The sequence below is a fragment of the Neoarius graeffei genome, chromosome 6 (genome assembly GCF_027579695.1).
Source record: "Neoarius graeffei isolate fNeoGra1 chromosome 6, fNeoGra1.pri, whole genome shotgun sequence".
Classification (NCBI taxonomy): Eukaryota; Metazoa; Chordata; class Actinopteri; order Siluriformes; family Ariidae; genus Neoarius; species Neoarius graeffei.
Window position 1 is genome coordinate 42,187,280 of NC_083574.1, and position 16,926 is coordinate 42,204,205.

A 16,926-nucleotide genomic window follows, 5' to 3' on the forward strand; every position below is an offset into this window, starting at 1 on the left:
TACTTGACGAGAGATTTACCTGACTGTGTGTGAAATCCAAAAGTCCCTTATTACTTGTGTGTGTGTGTGTTAGACTTGCTCCAGGCCCTGCCCCTTGTGACAAACAGGCAGTATGTGAGTGATGTGCACAGTCGGGTGATGCAGGATGGGACGTGGAAGCTGCCCGGGCTGCAGGCGTTGGTGAGGCTGGCGTGGGCACTCTCACTCCGAGCGCTATCACAGCTCCCTCAAGGTGCAGGTATGTAAACACGTTTCACAGTAACTGTGAATAATTTAATAATGCGTCACATTACTGAACAAATTAAACGGCCATGACAAGCAATGGCTGCTCTATTGGGATGCAATACTTTTTTTTTTTTAAATACTTGTCAAAATTTTTGTTAAATATCTGTTTAAGCATAACTACTTAGGCCATGTATATATTTGTCTTTTAAATCAGTTTGCCATTAAACTGCTGTATGTACAGCCATGTGGTGTAGTCTGATATGAAGGACTTTAAAGCTGATACGCAGATCCTTTATTTTTAAATAAATTTCTGAGTGGATAGTATCTCCATCCTTGACTCTTGTATGCTGCATAAATGGGAATTTAAAAATGTATATTTTCGAGAGTTAAAATCGACTGCAAAGTTAGCGTTCGAGCTGCCCCGCTGAGCCAGCCAGCCCTGAGTGCGTGACGTCACAGCGGGAACCGGTTTTAAGGCCGAGACCTTTGACAGCTATAGACCAAAGTCATATAAATAAAAATTTATGGTGAAAGTAAGAAATAGCGTTACTGACTCACTCAACTAAGACTGATTTGACTTCACTGATTGTGGCTTGACTCTCATTAAAACAGGATAGGTGCTATAACTTCTGCAGCATACATGTACATGCATGCATTTTCACTGATAAAACGTAAAAGGCTAATTAAATAATCAGATGAACTGAGACAATCACATTCTGAAGCAAATTAAATAATCTTATACCGCTAACTTCAACACACAATACAAGTTACATGGATTAATCTAAATGCAGGTAAACAACGTGTTGTTTTGTATCCAAATGAGAGTCTGTGCTTACCCGTCTGTGTTCTCACTTCTTGAAGGCCGATCTTGTGGCCGATTGTTTTGAAACAATCTGACTTTCAGTTGTTCGTTCAGTTCTCCGTTCGTTTGCTTCTTCCACGTAAGGGAGAGATGGCAGCAATATCCAGTTTAGAAATCAGACCACTGCTCCACTCATTCTCCCTTTTCTCCATACTGAGTACTCCGCCATTGCTGCTCGGCTCAGGCAATTACTAAAACCCGGGATGGAACGGGACGTCACCGGTTTTAGCAACAACCGTGGGGAGGTCACTGCCCGAGCGATATGTTCCGTCCCGGGTTTTAGCAACAACCCTCGGCTCACGCTCCGGGAGGACTGGTGCAACTGAACTCGCTTTCCTTTTTATAAGTAAATAAAATAAATACTTTTCCTTTTCTTGTTGTTTTCTTTAATTGTTGATACTGCAGCCTCTTTCAATACGGGCTTATAGCCAACGCTCCTTAACAGATCAGAGGTCTCGTACGAGTCTTCAGTAAAATGTGCAGAGCAGAGGAGAGACCACTTCGTAGCCGTCCAATGTGCCCGTGGACTTCTTGCAAAACGCGTCCAAATCTTTGCAGTTTGAACATTCTTGGGCCATGAATGCAATGTAAATCCACCTTCTGTCGTGTTGCTGCACCAGGCAAAAACACAGCTACGTGGCATGGCGATAAATTAGCTCAAAATGGAGGATCGGAGTTGCAGTCAGCTCTGTGTTTTAGTATAGCGGAAATGGCGACGAGACCGATAGACTTCCTGCTGTGACGTTATGGACGTCAAGGTCATTCACTCAGACCGCTACCTATATAAATCACTTTAATCGTAAAAATTACTATATTAGATTTATTGTTAACATTTAAAACTATTCCTGTGCCGTTCTTGAGCTCTCAAGGCGTTTATAAACGAAAGTGAGGCCATGGCTCTGCGTATCTCCTTTAAATTGCTCATTACCTTCTAAAATAAATATTTGAATAAAAATGTATTGGTCACATACACAATCATACAGAGTACAACATGCATTGAAATGCTTATTGCAATGCTCCGTAGGTCGTGAGGATAGCTGGGGGGGAGTGGTTAAAAAAAAGGGGGGAGGGAGTAAAATAGAATATAATAAAAATAAGAATGTGATGAAGTGCTCTGCAGAACATACACTGTATATACTGTGTGTGTGTATTCTGCATATTGTGTATGTTCTGCAGAGCACTTCATCACATTCTTATTTTCATATCTGCAATATTTAAGTTCTTCCACGAAATCGGGTCATACATGAGCTGATAGCCGACAAGGCGCGTTGTGCCGAGTCAGCTATAAGCCATGTATGATGAGGTTGAGTGGAATAACTGTTTCATTCTATCCACATTCACTGGATTTTGAGAAACGGCGCATTTTTATTTTCTGCAAATTTGATAAATAAAACCTTTATACAAAACGTCTGACAGAATAATTTCTGCTTGGAATGTAAACAAACCGGCAAAATGACAGGAGCAATTTGTGAAAAAAATTCTATAATGTATTGAAAAAACCCCCGATATGTTCTTACCATCAAATACTTTTTAATTTTTGGTGGCTTTGGTTTCAAGTAGAGTATTTATTTCGTCTTCGGCTGGTTCAGTAACACGCACCGCCATTTTCTTCTTCTTTTTTTAGGGTTTTTTTGGTGATTGGCAAACCAGCTTAAAGGTACATTACTGCCACCAACTGGGCTGGAGTGTGGCGCAGGCGATATGGGGGGGGACTATATAGGGTGTTTCAAAAACTTTATTATTTGAGATGTAAATATCCCAGAAACTTCATAGTCTTGGCAGATGAAACCGAACAGGCTTAATGTTGAGCAAAAGAAGATTTATTCCTCAAAATCTGAACGAGAAATTCAGAGGTATGTGGGATCCATGAACAATTTCACAAATTTTCAGGATGTGCGCCACCTGAGACACACACACAGCCTTCCTCTTTGAACTTTTTGTGCCGTGTCCAAATCTGCATTGCAGTTGGTGCATTTTCAGAGAATTCTCTCATAAATACACGCTGCACAGTCTTGTTCGACTGTGTTCGAGCGCACTCTAACACACCCAGCGCCTTTTCTTTTCCAGCGAACGGCATTTCTATACCTAAAAAGATCAAAACAAAAAACAGAAAATTTTGACCTGTTTCCACACACGCTGTTAAAATTTGAGGTCAGTTGAACAAGAATTGGCAAAGTTATTAGATTGTGACATATTACATTTTTTTTGAAGCGCACTGCATTTTTTTTCAGCTATTTCTGTTTCTTTTAAATACTTGATAAAGTGGTATATCTGACTTGATGCACTCTGCCATTTTGTTTTTCTCTACTCATGGTATATGAGCTGATATCCTAGTAGTAGAGTAGCCAATCAGAGCGCGTGATTGCTCATATCCAGTGAATGTGGATAGAATAAGCACAATATACAGTGGGGCAAAAAAGTATTTAGTCAGTCACCAATTGTGCAAGTTCTCCCATTTAAAAAGATGAGAGAGGCCTGTAATTTTCATCATAGGTATACCTCAACTATGAGAGACAAAATGAGAAAAAAAATCTAGAAAATCACATTGTCTGATTTTTAAAGAATTTATTTGCAAATTATGGTGGAAAATAAGAATTTGGTCAATAACAAAAGTTCATCTCAATACTTTTCTATGGGGTTGAGATCTGGAGACTGGCTAGGCCACTCCAGGACCTTGAAATGCTTCTTACGAAGCCACTCCTTTGTTGCCCGGGCGGTGTGTTTGGGATCATTGTCATGCTGAAAGACCCAGCCACGTTTCATCTTCAATGCCCTTGCTGATGGAAGGAGGTTTTCACTCAAAACCTCACGATACATGGCCCCATTCATTCTTTCCTTTACACGGATCAGTCGTCCTGGTCCCTTTGCAGAAAAACAGCCCCAAAGCATGATGTTTCCACCCCCATGCTCCACAGTAGGTATGGTGTTCTTTGGATGCAACTCAGCATTCTTTCTCCTCCAAACATGACAAGTTGAGTTTTTACCAAAAAGTTCTATTTTGGTTTCATCTGACCATATGACATTCTCCCAATCCTCTTCTGGATCATCCAAATGCTCTCTAGCAAACTTCAGACGGGCCTGGACATACAGTATACTGGCTTAAGCAGGGGGACACGTCTGGCACTGCAGGATTTGAGTCCCTGGCAGCGTAGTGTTACTGATGGTAGCCTTTGTTACTTTGGTCCAAGCTCTCTGCAGGTCATTCACTAGGTCCCCCCGTGTGGTTCTGGGATTTTTGCTCACCGTTCTTGTGATCATTTTGACCCCACGGGGTGAGATCTTGCGTGGAGCCCCAGATCGAGGGAGATTATCAGTGGTCTTGTATGTCTTCCATTTTCTAATAATTGCTCCCACAGTTGATTTCTTCACACCAAGCTGCTTACCTATTGCAGATACAGTCTTCCCAGCCTGGTGCAGGTCTACAATTTTGTTTCTGGTGTCCTTTGACAGCTCTTTGGTCTTGGCCATAGTGGAGTTTGGAGTGTGACTGTTTGAGGTTGTGGACAGGTGTCTTTTATACTGATAACGAGTTCAAACAGGTGCCATTAATACAGGTAACGAGTGGAGGACAGAGGAGCCTCTTAAAGAAGTTGTTACAGGTCTGTGAGAGCCAGAAATCTTGCTTGTTTGTAGGTGACCAAATACTTATTTTACCGAGGAATTTACCAATTAATTCATTAAAAATCCTACAATGTGATTTCCTGGATTCTTTCCCCCCATTCTGTCTCTCATAGTTGAAGTGTACCTGTGATGAAAATTGCAGGCCTCTCTCATCTTTTTAAGTGGGAGAACTTGCACAATTGGTGGCTGACAATACTTTTTTGCCCCACTGTATACCGTAGAATATGTATAAATATATTGCACACAAGAAATATATCGCACTGTAACCAGCGTGTTGAAATGTATATTGCACTGTAATTAGGTTGCACAAAGAGGTATAATTGCTACAGAAATTTACTGTATGTGTGTATATTTTGTACTTTAGTTAGTTGAATGGTAAATTCCCAAATTAAATTAAATTCTCCAAAATTTAATGGTAAATTCCTAGTTATGTTTCATTGCCATTTACAAGATTTTTGTTACTTGAACAAATGATGCCTTAAATATCTAAAACTCTTCTGTTACTTTAAACTTGAGTTTTTTGGGCTTTTTTTTTTTAAGCTCGTGTTTAATAAAAATGTGTCGACATGGTATTTTCATTCAATATTTTTGAAAAATATTGTGATGTAAAATTCTGGGTATGTCACCCACCCCTATGTTTCCCAGTAAAGATTTTTTTCAGTATTGTTAGGAGTGTGAGGTTAACTCCTTTATGGTAATGTTACTGTTGCCTCCTCAGCACTTGTAGAGTTCACTGAGGCAGATGAAGCACTGGCTGATCAGGCAGTTTTGGGAGGAGTCTTCCTCTTCCTGACAGAGGGCGTTCTGGCAAGTGAAGGCTTCTGCCAGGAGGAGTTTTACACTCGGCGACTTCATGCCCTTATCACTGATTTCCTAGCTCTCATGCCCATGAAGGTATGCACAAGAGTGAAAGATTTATACCTGTTGTGTGTGTGTGTGTTAACGTCACTCTCATAAAGCATGTATAAATTGAGATGATGTGTGAAATGGCTGTGTTCAGGTGAAGCAGTTGCGTAACCGTGCTGATGAAGATGCTCGACTGATCCACATGGCAATGCAGATGGGCAGCGAGCCTCCATCTTCTCTGCGGAAAGACCTGGAGCACCTTATGATACTGGTATGATGAGTGGTGTTCGGCTTTCAAGATGTATATGTTATTTACCAGCTGGGAGGTCCATATCGTGAAGTACCGTGACCGAGGTCTTGAAAGTACTGAGCGAGCCCCTCTGGGCCGAGGTCAGTATTCAAGGCCGAGGTCACGGTATTTCACCATACGGACCGACCTTAAGCTGGTAAATTAATATATTTATTATTTTCTTTCCCAAATTCTAACAGAAAACGAGAGCGCCCAAAAGGGAAAACCGAGCCGAGCCGCCATTTTGAATCCTCATTCACGGCTGTAATGCAAATGGCTTCCTCCTCGGTATACAAGTGCACTTCCATGGCAGCAAAAAAACTACATTTTGCCGCCTATGTAGTGCCCTATTTATACAAATAGGAGTCATTCAGGATTCAGCCATGTTTTTGCTCGGTGTTAGCAGCGGTTAGAGGTTTTTAGTTTTCTCCTGAAATGTTTTCTTTTATTTCTTCTTCCTCAGGGTAGTAAAACTCGCTTTCGCTGTGAACACTGTCGTTATCGCTGTCCATGCTGTAAAATTAATGCTATTATGCTGAGAAATGCTGGCAAAAATGTATAAAATTTTTGATAAAAATCTTATAAATAAATCTTATAAAAAAGATAAATGTTGACAAAAATTGCTACTATGTTTGTTGTTGTGAATGAGCGAGTCGCCAGAGGTCCGTAACTGGGGTCTGTACCGTAGGATACGGACCCGCTTGCGAGCCAGTCAGAGCGCTGGATTTGATGGAAACCGGACCGCGGAAAAAAAACCCCTCTATTTATTTATTTATTTATTTATTTGTGTAGCTATTCCAAAATTTTGTGTTGCCTTTTTTTTTGTGTGTGTATAAATAAGTAATAAATAAGTAATAAATGTGCAAATGACAGAAAATAAAGACATGAGTCTTATGACAAGTTTACAACCATGTTTTATTGCAGTGAGCTTTTATATCATTGTGCTAATATGCAGATGTAATGGTACAACTACTACAGCAAGCTTTAAGACCCAGTTTTGGTCATTACACATTACTCATATCCAGCTAGGAAGGTCATCTGTTTGAGCCCTCATTTTTAAGCTAATTTTGTGATCAAGAGGTCTGAGTAATGTTAGAAAAGGTTTTGGTGTTCTTCTAAGTTTCATGAATAATGCTATTTATGCTTAAACGTTATAATGCGCTAAGGCGAAGTCCGACACTGTAATGGCTTATTTTATGCAAAATATTTAGTTTTAAGGTGTGCAAATAAACTTTTTGGATATTTCCGTTTCAAATACTGGATTCCGTGTTTTCCGTCCGTTTACCGCGATTGCAGAAAACTGTCATTATTATTATTATTATTATTATTATTATTATTCCATTTATTTATTAATTCATCCATCCCCTGCTGGACAATAAGCGACTGACTAACCCAGTGACCCTGGGAATGTTATAAGCAAAGCTTATAATTTTCTTAGAGAAGTTGGCCAACTTTTTGCATCGCATTTCTGTGTGATACGTTGGGGAAATTTGATTCGCAATTCTTCAAGTACTGTGTTGTGCTGCCTAAATTTAAAAAAAAAAAAAGTGTGTGTGTGTTTTGGTATTTGTCAGATTGGCGAGTTCTACAGTAAGGACTCCTTTGGGTTGGAGTTAGCTGTGGAGTTCTGGTGTCCATCAGAATCCTTGCAGCACACATCACTTACAGGATCATTTCTAGGCGTGGCCCTACAGAGGCCCCCTCACAAACAGGTGTGTCTATTTTTGTGTTTGGTTTTGTTTTAGTAAGTGTTTTAACCAGTCTGTAGACAGTAATGATGAGCGATGCAGTTTTGAGCTTATAAAATGCGTGTGTTGCACAGGTGGTCCTCTCCAAGTTTGTCCGTCAGATGGGGGACCTGCTGCCTGCCACTTTGTATATCCCCTACTTGCGTATGTTGAAAGGGCTTGCCAACGGGCCACAGTGTTCTCACTACTGCTTCAGCCTGCTCAAGTCCAATGGAGCGCCACACGGTAAACATCACTGCAGGTCCATAATGTGCATGAAGTCAGCGCCATTGGTGGTGTTTTAAAGTAATCCCAGTGGCATAACTGTTGTCGAGATTGTGCAACTTCGCCATCAGGTTTCGGCATACTGAGGTTTCAGTTGCTATACATGCACGTAGCTCATTTACTAAATGTTCACGTTAGCACAAGGCAGGTTGGTGATCTCATTCCCAGCTTGTCTTTAGTGAGTGTGTAGAGGCTTTTATCAGTTAAGAACAGCTGTTACAGGGAACAGGGAATCAACGATGGAGTGATGTGCTGTAACCCTGAGACCAAGCACAGTTATAATTACCTCCAGTAGCAGCCTGTGGTGTTTTATTTCTCTTCGCAATTTGCCACTACTAACCGTTATTTATTTATTAAGTACAACACACCATGCAGCTTGTCATGTTACGGAAAAACCACAAAGTCCTCTGTTCTTAAAAAAAACATGCTGGAAAAGTTTTATCTCTGATGGGTTCAAAGCTCTGACACCGGAGACTCTTTCCAAAAATGCTAAATAATCTCTTCAGATATCTTCACCATTCAAATACCATATATACTCATGTTTTTACATTTGTTTATTTGCCGCATCCATCACAGGCGTCCTTATTTATGCTGTTACTATAGAAACAATTTTAAAACAAGAGCATTTGTATGAACCTGTGATTTGCCTTGTAGCCAGAGCTGCTTCATTAACACGTACTGAACGATCAGGATCGTCAATTCAAGAGCACTGTGATTGATTTTTTGACTGATTGATTTGCTTTATTCCGAACAGTAAAGAAGATATAAAAACAAACTAAAAATAAAAAAGGCAGTCATCAAAACATCGTCATAAACAGAGTAGTGTAGCCACAAGGCAATAATATAATAGTGTTCGTAAAGGATTAGGAAGAAGTAAATAACTTATCAAATCCTAACCCTCTATACCACCGTTTAATCAAACATCACTTTCCACCATAATAAACTATATATACAAAAGAAAGCAAAATCGACAACAAAACAAAACATACCAACATGGTCTAATATCGCCCAAATCAAATCATATATATATATATATATATATATATATATATATATATATATATATATATATATACAAATACTTATGCATATATACACACATACAATACATATATACTGTACATACATATACACATACCCATGTGTGATTAGTAACCCTAGAACTACTGTACAGTTTTCTACAAATATAGATGAAAGTCTATTTGACCAAACTCTTGAAAATCTCCGGTTTTCCGAATGGAGAAATGTATTTTTCGGATTTTTCGCGTTCCTAGACGCGGTGTAATACTTCGCATCGTCCTTGCTTGGGCGCAGTCCTTAAATAGCCCAAACATAGTTCATTGATTAAAGACAGGTGTTCTTTGTTAACAGCGCGTGTGCTGGAGCTTGTTAGGCTGGCGTGCCCAAGGCACGCACACGAGCTAAGGCGCGCAGGACTGACACCGTTCTGCGCAAGCGCAACACAATCGCACTAGAAAGCGTGGTCAAGCTGCCAGTGTAGCTGCAGTCTTTTTAGTTGCGAATTATAAGTATTTCCTCGTGTGTTAATAATTCGCCATGTCGAAACAAGCAAAACTTTCCTCCTTCTTTCGACGTGAAGACAGGTAAGCAATTTATTATATTTTTTTCCATCAAAGTTGTATTTTGTGGCTTCGAAGCTAAGTTTTAGTGCCGTTTCTAGAACACATCATCAAGAAAACGTGGAAGAAGCAGCAATGTGGGTTGTTTTACAATCAGGGTACGCAAGCTAAAAATCACATTTAACACTTATTCTCTTCAATATCAAAAGGCTTGACTAAATAAACTTGGTTGTTTATTGTAGCCGTGTGATAGCTCTATTTACCATGCAAAAAAAAATTTGATGATAACGTTATTTTTGGTGAATGTCAGGCAATATATGTCATATTTAGCAAAATTACTTGTGTCATTTAGAAAAAGTGCTTTTTTTGACCACAGGTAGCTCCAAAAGGGATGCACTTAAATCATTCTTTATACCATAAAACACATATTTGGTTCCATATCATTGGAAACATCGTTAAGTTTTCATGTTGAATGCCAGTAAGTTTTCAGACTATTTTGATCAAATTAGTATGTAACTGTGTCAAAAAAAATGCCCTCTCCGAGACAGCTAATTTTTCAATATGAAATAACATATCTAAAATGATTATTTTCATTATTTCCTAAAATGTGGTCAAGATATTGGGACATAAATATTAGAGACAACTAACACAAAGCTTACAGCCTTATATTTAAAAGCACTATGGCAGTAGTGGATTCTGAATTGTCAAAAAAAAAAAAAGTCCTCTCCGAGAATCACTTCATTTGTTTCTCCCAGCCCTGCTTAAAGCGACACTTAATCTTGTTATAATACAAACTATTACACATGCCTATGTTCATATGTGTATTAATTTCCAAAAGTGCAGATTTGATGGGTTTTTTTTTAAACCAGTTTGAATCAATTTGAATTTTGGACCCCTGTGACACAAACTTTGTACCCTGATTGTAAAACAACCCATATTGGAAGAGCCGGTTTCTAAGCTGCCTAAAACTAACAATGGTAATTTATTTTTTGTTACATAATGCACTCAGGCTGCCAGTCAGTGTGTGACACACACACACGCACCTGAAAAATCCTAGCTACGCCCCTGATTTACATGAGAAATTTGGTATTCATTGGTGTGTTTAAATTTACAGACAATACGAACTAATGTAAACAATTGGCTTCAACTCGCATAAATATGAATTGGAAATGTTTAGTTCACTTTAGCTTCTGCAAACGCACAACTCTGCTAAAAGATTGATAAACGAGGCTCAGTGTCCCCAACACTGAAACCTGAAAGCTTTAGAAACTCTAACAGACCTTTACTTTTTAACAGCACTGTTTTGGGATTTTGCTGAGTTTACCTTCAACTGTCTGATATTTTTTTTCAAAGTAATGAACTGCGTAGCAGGAAAATCACCGCGTTTTCTAAATGCACTCCTGAAAATTACTCATTAACCAGGGGAATTAAATTTGATATTTTTGACATGTTAATCATTAATGTACATGAAAGAAAAAGGCTTAAAAGTTATAACTTGTTTTAGGGAAAATAAGCACTAAAATGCACTAGAATCTTAGTTTGACTTTCAAAAGTTCAGGATTTTTTTTTCTTTGCTCCACTTTCATCTTTATACAAAGCATCGTGTTACTGTTTTATCAATCAGTCAAAAAAGGATTGTGGTTAAAACTGTGCATATCTGGTTTTGTTCCGTTTTTGAATTGGAAGTACACAATTGTAGGAACTGAAGAGTGTAGAAATGTGGGATTTGACATCCGTTTGCATGGGAATGATTGATCATGGAATTTACTAGAGAGTATGAAATTTATAACTGCGCCCTGTCTTAACTAATTTTCATATAATTTGAGGAAATATCATTTCCAGAGCCTAATCTAGGGCGCGTAATACGCGATAATACGCGTTTTTTATCTGTCTGTCGCACATCCACTTTTTGGGCGCGAGAGTGATATCGCGTACCTATTAATTTTGTCACGCATTTATAAGTAGAGAGCGTGTAGTCGCGTTTTACTGAATCTTGTGCGTATCAATTTGTCAGCACCCGCTAGCAAGCACTGCGGTAAATATAGCGTTGTTTACACACCAATCGGAAAATATCGGAAAGGACCGAAGTATTCCGAATGGTTTATTTAGCGGGTAAAACAGTTTTGTGAACTATTACATCATTGGTCACTGAACCGGAAGACAGTGTATCTCAACCAATCGTGTGTGAAGTGTTTTAAAAATACCCAAAAGCACATGGCATATCGTTCTGTCTCATCCAAACATAACATTCAGAGCCTCCAGGATTTCGCGATTTGCAACATCAACGCAAATTCAACCAATCCCCGCGAATTCAGGGCGGCGTTGCAATTCTATCCAATCACTGCAACTTTCCCGCAAATTTGACCAATCGTTGGTGTCGTCTTGCAGTGACGTCGACAAACTACCTTCCGCCTTACTTCCGTGTATACGTTCAAGAGAAGCAGCATGTGCGCAGTGTTGCCAGATTGGGCGGTTTTAAGTGCATTTTGGCGGGTTTTGAACATATTTAGGCTGGAAAACGCCAGCAGTATCTGGCAACATTGCATGAATAGGCTTAAATTCTGTTACTGAAAGTGTGTTATGTTTACAGTGAAGCACTGTGTGCACTTTATTTTTTTTTACTTAAAAATTAATGGATGCCAACATTTTTGCCAAAATGGTATTTTATTTCCCATTGTTTAGGCAGCTTCAGCATCATACTGTGAGATTCTGTTCAAATTGTTTTTTTTCTTCCATGAAGCCTGAGCCATTTATTTTATTAGTTTATAATTATTGTTTAATTTAGTCTTCAGGAGAGACTGCCTGCACACAGTACTAGTATTAATAGTGTTTTTTCTTACATGAAAGCTGAGGCATTTATATTATATTTTAAGGTAACTTCATGTTGTGCTGTGAGGTTCTCTGCACTTTAACTTTTGAACCAACAGGTGCATTTGGATAAGTAAAGCCTATTTTTCTGCATTTTTGTAGTCCTGGTAATCTTTTATATTCTACATGATTGCTCGGGTTTTTTTTGAGTAATTTGTTTAATTTTTCTTGTTGAAAGTTCAATTTAGTATTATGTTAATGATATTCTAAAAGTAAAGATTAATAAACCTGTTCTGTTTATAGATGTACTCTTGAAAATATCTACCAATGTATTACTTATTTTTCTGTCCCCACTAACTGGAACAAATGAGGGATATTTTTACCCATGTTAATATTTTCTGTCCCCTGTTTCTACAACTAGTGAGGGATCTGTCCCCTATTTTCAAATTCCTAGATTAGGCTCTGATTTCAAATGTCACTTTAATGTCTGTTGATGTGATGCTTACTAGACTTGTGTCTAGGTGATGTATAGAAAATGAATCACTTTATTACTTGCTAGTCTGAATACAGGGTAAGAAGGAATGAGTGCTCTTGCCCCTTTATTTAGGCCTTTGTGTATACAGTGTGATATTGTTAAAAGTAAAGTGTGTGTGTGTGTGTGTGTGTGTTTTTCAGGAGAGAAATTGCAGGGTGGTGTATCTGGATGCCCAGTGTCGTGGGAGCACTTGTTCCATTCCCTCATGCTGTACAATGAGAACCTGAGACGGGACGTTCCCAGTGCAGACTTCACCCAGTATCGCCATCCACCCATCAGAGGCATCACGCAGAGAGAGCTGGAGGGGCTGACTGCTTTCCTCCAACTGCTCACCACTATCATCACCTGGGTAACACACACACGCACGCGTGCGCATGCTCTCACGTGATAGAATACTCGAAGACATTTCACTGACCTAATAATTAATGTGGTTAATTATTGCAGTGCTGCACCTAAATCTGTATAAATCTATAATAATTATAAATCTAACCATAACTCCAACAACCACAAGGAAATAATTTGGCATTTTTAATTTTTGTGGCTACTGCCTCATAGGGTAGGGCCAATGATTTTCCACGATCGCGGAAAACGGACGGAAATTACGGAATTTTTATAGTGAAACGGATTTTTGACTGCCAAACGGAATTTTTGGAAATAATGTTTTTTGTTTTTTTTTTAGTATATCTGTGCTTGTATTCGTTTTTTCAACATTGCTCTCGTGTCAAAGTGTAACTGCCGCAGAAGGCTTCTGCGCAACTGCCGCTAACGCCCAAGCAGACATGCCTTTCCGGTCAAGGCAGCTTTGTCGGTGATTGTGATTGGCTTGTGGCACACCTAGCCAGCCAATGAGCTGCTCGTTTACAGATTCGCTCCCCGCGTCACAACCAGAATGGCGACCGCGAAAAAAATGAATGCATCCTATCAGTAGAGTTACAGCTTCTGAGCGTGCGAAGCGATTTCCAGACGATTTCTACGGTGACAGTGACATTTTATTTTGTAAGTTTTGTGACCACAGCATTGATTTCGTCAGGGTTGACACGTGCAAGGACCACCTGCAATCCAAAAACACGCGCTTCATAAACATCTTCTAAATGACAGAAGATTCAGTCTCATGGAGACCAACACTAAACAACTTATGATGCTCTATCATAATGGCGATATCGAGCAGCGTTTCGAGGTACTCTGAGAGCACTCAATGATTGATCTGCAAGGAATATTCAGGACTGTCATTACAATCAAAGTCAAACTATTCTAGTCTGTTTGAGAGTGTGTTCTGTGTTTTGTTAGGAAACACTGTTTCATGAGTTTGTGGTGTACTAAAAAAGATGGAGATATATTTACCAGCTGGGAGGGCCGTATCGTGAAATACCGTGACCGAGGTCTTGAAAGTACTGAGCGAGGCCCTCTGGGCCGAGGTCAGTATTCAAGGCCGAGGTCACGGTATTTCACCATACGGACCGACCTTAAGCTGGTAAGTCATATGTTTATTATTTTCTTTACCAAATTCTAACAGAAAACGAGAGCGCCCGAAAGGGAAAACCGAGCCGAGCCGCCATTTTGAATCCTCTTTCACGGCTGTAATGCAAATGGCTTCCTCCTCGGTATACAAGTGCACTTCCATGGCAGGAAAAAAACTACATTTTGCCGCCTATGTAGTCCCCTATTTATACAAAATTGAGTCATTCAGGATTCAGCCATGTTTTTGCTCGGCGTTAGCAACAGTTAGAGGTTTTTAGCTTTCTCCTGAAATGTTTTCTTTTATTTTTTCTTCCTCAGGGTAGTAAAACTCACTTTCACTGTGAACACTGTCATTATCGCTATCCATGCTGTAAAGTTAATGCTATTATGCTGAGAAATGCTGGCAAAAATTTATAAGATTTTTGATAATCTTATTAATAAATCTTATTAAAAAAAAAAAGATAAATGTTGACAAAAAAATGCTACTATGTTTGTTGTTGTGAACGAGTGAGTCGCCAGAGGTCCGTAACCGGGGTCCGTGCCGTAGGATACGGACCCACTCGCCAGCCAATCAGAGCGCAGGATTTGGACCGCGAAAAAAAAAAAAGAGTAATATTTTTAAACAGTCATTTATGAGTATTGTCATTACAGGCTCAGTAAGTATTACTGAATATTAATTTATCAGTACTCTCAATATTTTGTTGAGATATTATGAGATTGATTTATCTGTTATCAGCATGTCAAGTAAAGTATTTTGAGTTCTCAATCTGTGATCCCACTTTAATTTTTTTTATTAATGCAATTTATCAGCCTACTGTCAGTGTAATTTTTTTATATATATATATTTTTTTAATGAATGACTTCATCATGCAAAGGACCATTTGTGTCTGGAGATGCAATACTTTGAAACCCAAGTAAAATTATGCCAGCCAGAATTACTAAATTGGAGCCAAACGTTCAATTTTGAACTGAAATTGTGAAACGGAATTGAAATGGGATTTTTCATTGTCCGAAACGGAAAAAGCCAGATTTTGAAATGGAAAATCATTGGCTCTAATAGAGGCGGAGCCACGATGTCATCATGATGTAGGAATGAGTCTAACAGTAGCACACTGCGCTTAAGCATTACAATCACCAGAACGGCGACTCATGATCTTGCGATACGATCAGTTGATCTCGCGTTATCAAAGGTACACAAGAACGAGTGGCGAAGCCACGATACCATCGTGTTGTAAGAATGAGCGTAACAATAGCGAAATTTCGTAACCAATCAGCACTTATCCTGATCAAGTTCGATTACCCGTTCTACTTCTTGATAAACTTCAGAACCAGAAACGAAATATGAGAAACCTTGTTAACTTTGCAGTATCGGAAGATAAAAAGATAAACGAAATTCACCTCGTGGTTCACCAAGGTGACTGATTTTCGATATCAAGTAAGTGGTGTTGATTTTAAGAAAGTTTACCTTTTGATTATCACAGCTTTTGTTTGGTCAAATGAAAGGTTTTGTAAGGGGTTTTTTTTTTTTTTTTTTGAGCTTTTTGGCAGATATTTATGCCAAGATTTCCAGCCATTCAATAAAAACTCGAAGGCAGCAAAGACAACGTTGGAATCTTGAGCGATCTGCTCGGTTTGCAATTACAAAAGTCGTATGTGGGAATAAATGAGCTCCTTTGTGAAAACTAAGAGTAAAAGTTAAAAGCATAATTGGTCAAACTTCTGCTATTCGCTTTAATTTTTTTTAAATTTTAGTTTTTATTTTAGTTTTTATACTATACTTGTGAAACAAAATGTGCTCATTAGCACTAAATAATGCTTCTAAGACAGTGTACAAGTGTTTTCTTACTGTTTTGAAAATATAGTTCACAGCGCTGTATTTTGAACAAAACACAGTAAACAAAATCGGTAACCAAAATACTCCAAGCCCTGATGCTGCTCACAGTTTGGTGATGCTTACAAGAGATGAGGCGAGTATCATTGGTGACGTATATACGCTATATTTACTGTATGGACATGGGATCAGAAAAACGTTTTATTTATAAGCAGTAGCCACATGGACGCATAGGGTACCTATTTTTAAACTTAATTTGCAGGTAGCTGGTTTAAAAAAACCTTCCTTGTAGGGACATTTTGATCCCCAACAAAATCTATAAACTTGCCCATGCACACAAACATATTTGCTAAAGTTATAATCCTCTGAAGTCAGTTCTGAATATATTTGTATATTTGAAGCGAATTTACACGTAAGAACCACGTGCATGTTTGTGATCAGATCGTTTTACTGGGCTTGTTCTTTGTGTGTGTCAGTGTGAAAATGCACGTCTAGCTCTGTGTGAGCACCCTCAGTGGACTCCTGTGGTGGTTATGCTGGGTTTACTCCAGTGCAGTGTGCAACCGGCATTAAAAGCCCAGCTCCTGCACGCCCTTGCTGCATTTGGCAAGTCTCCTGAGATCGCTGCCTCCCTCTGGCAGTCTCTGGAGTACACACAGGTAAGTGGGCCTACACACTGGCCACTTTTAATAATATACAAAGAACCTTGCTTGATGAATTTATCCAACATGGCCATGAACCTGGTATATGTGACCGATAACGCATCAAAATGTTATGTTTCTGTCAGATCTTGCAGACGGTAAAAGCCCCCGGACAAAGACAAGCTGCAGGCATAGAGGTGAGCTGACAATGGGATTTG

General features: G+C 39.1%; 1 protein-coding gene across 1 annotated transcript in view; it reads left to right on the forward strand.

Moving 5' to 3' along the window:
• The window catches only part of nup205 (nucleoporin 205), a 91,771-nt gene that overhangs the window by 20,176 nt on the left and 54,669 nt on the right, over nucleotides 1-16,926 (forward strand). Inside the window, exons 7-14 of the mRNA XM_060923680.1 lie at nucleotides 74-238; nucleotides 5,427-5,602; nucleotides 5,709-5,825; nucleotides 7,418-7,555; nucleotides 7,666-7,816; nucleotides 12,919-13,127; nucleotides 16,544-16,726; nucleotides 16,855-16,905. Of these exons, the coding sequence (XP_060779663.1) occupies nucleotides 74-238; nucleotides 5,427-5,602; nucleotides 5,709-5,825; nucleotides 7,418-7,555; nucleotides 7,666-7,816; nucleotides 12,919-13,127; nucleotides 16,544-16,726; nucleotides 16,855-16,905 (1,190 nt within the window). The remainder of the gene's footprint in view (nucleotides 1-73; nucleotides 239-5,426; nucleotides 5,603-5,708; nucleotides 5,826-7,417; nucleotides 7,556-7,665; nucleotides 7,817-12,918; nucleotides 13,128-16,543; nucleotides 16,727-16,854; nucleotides 16,906-16,926) is intronic.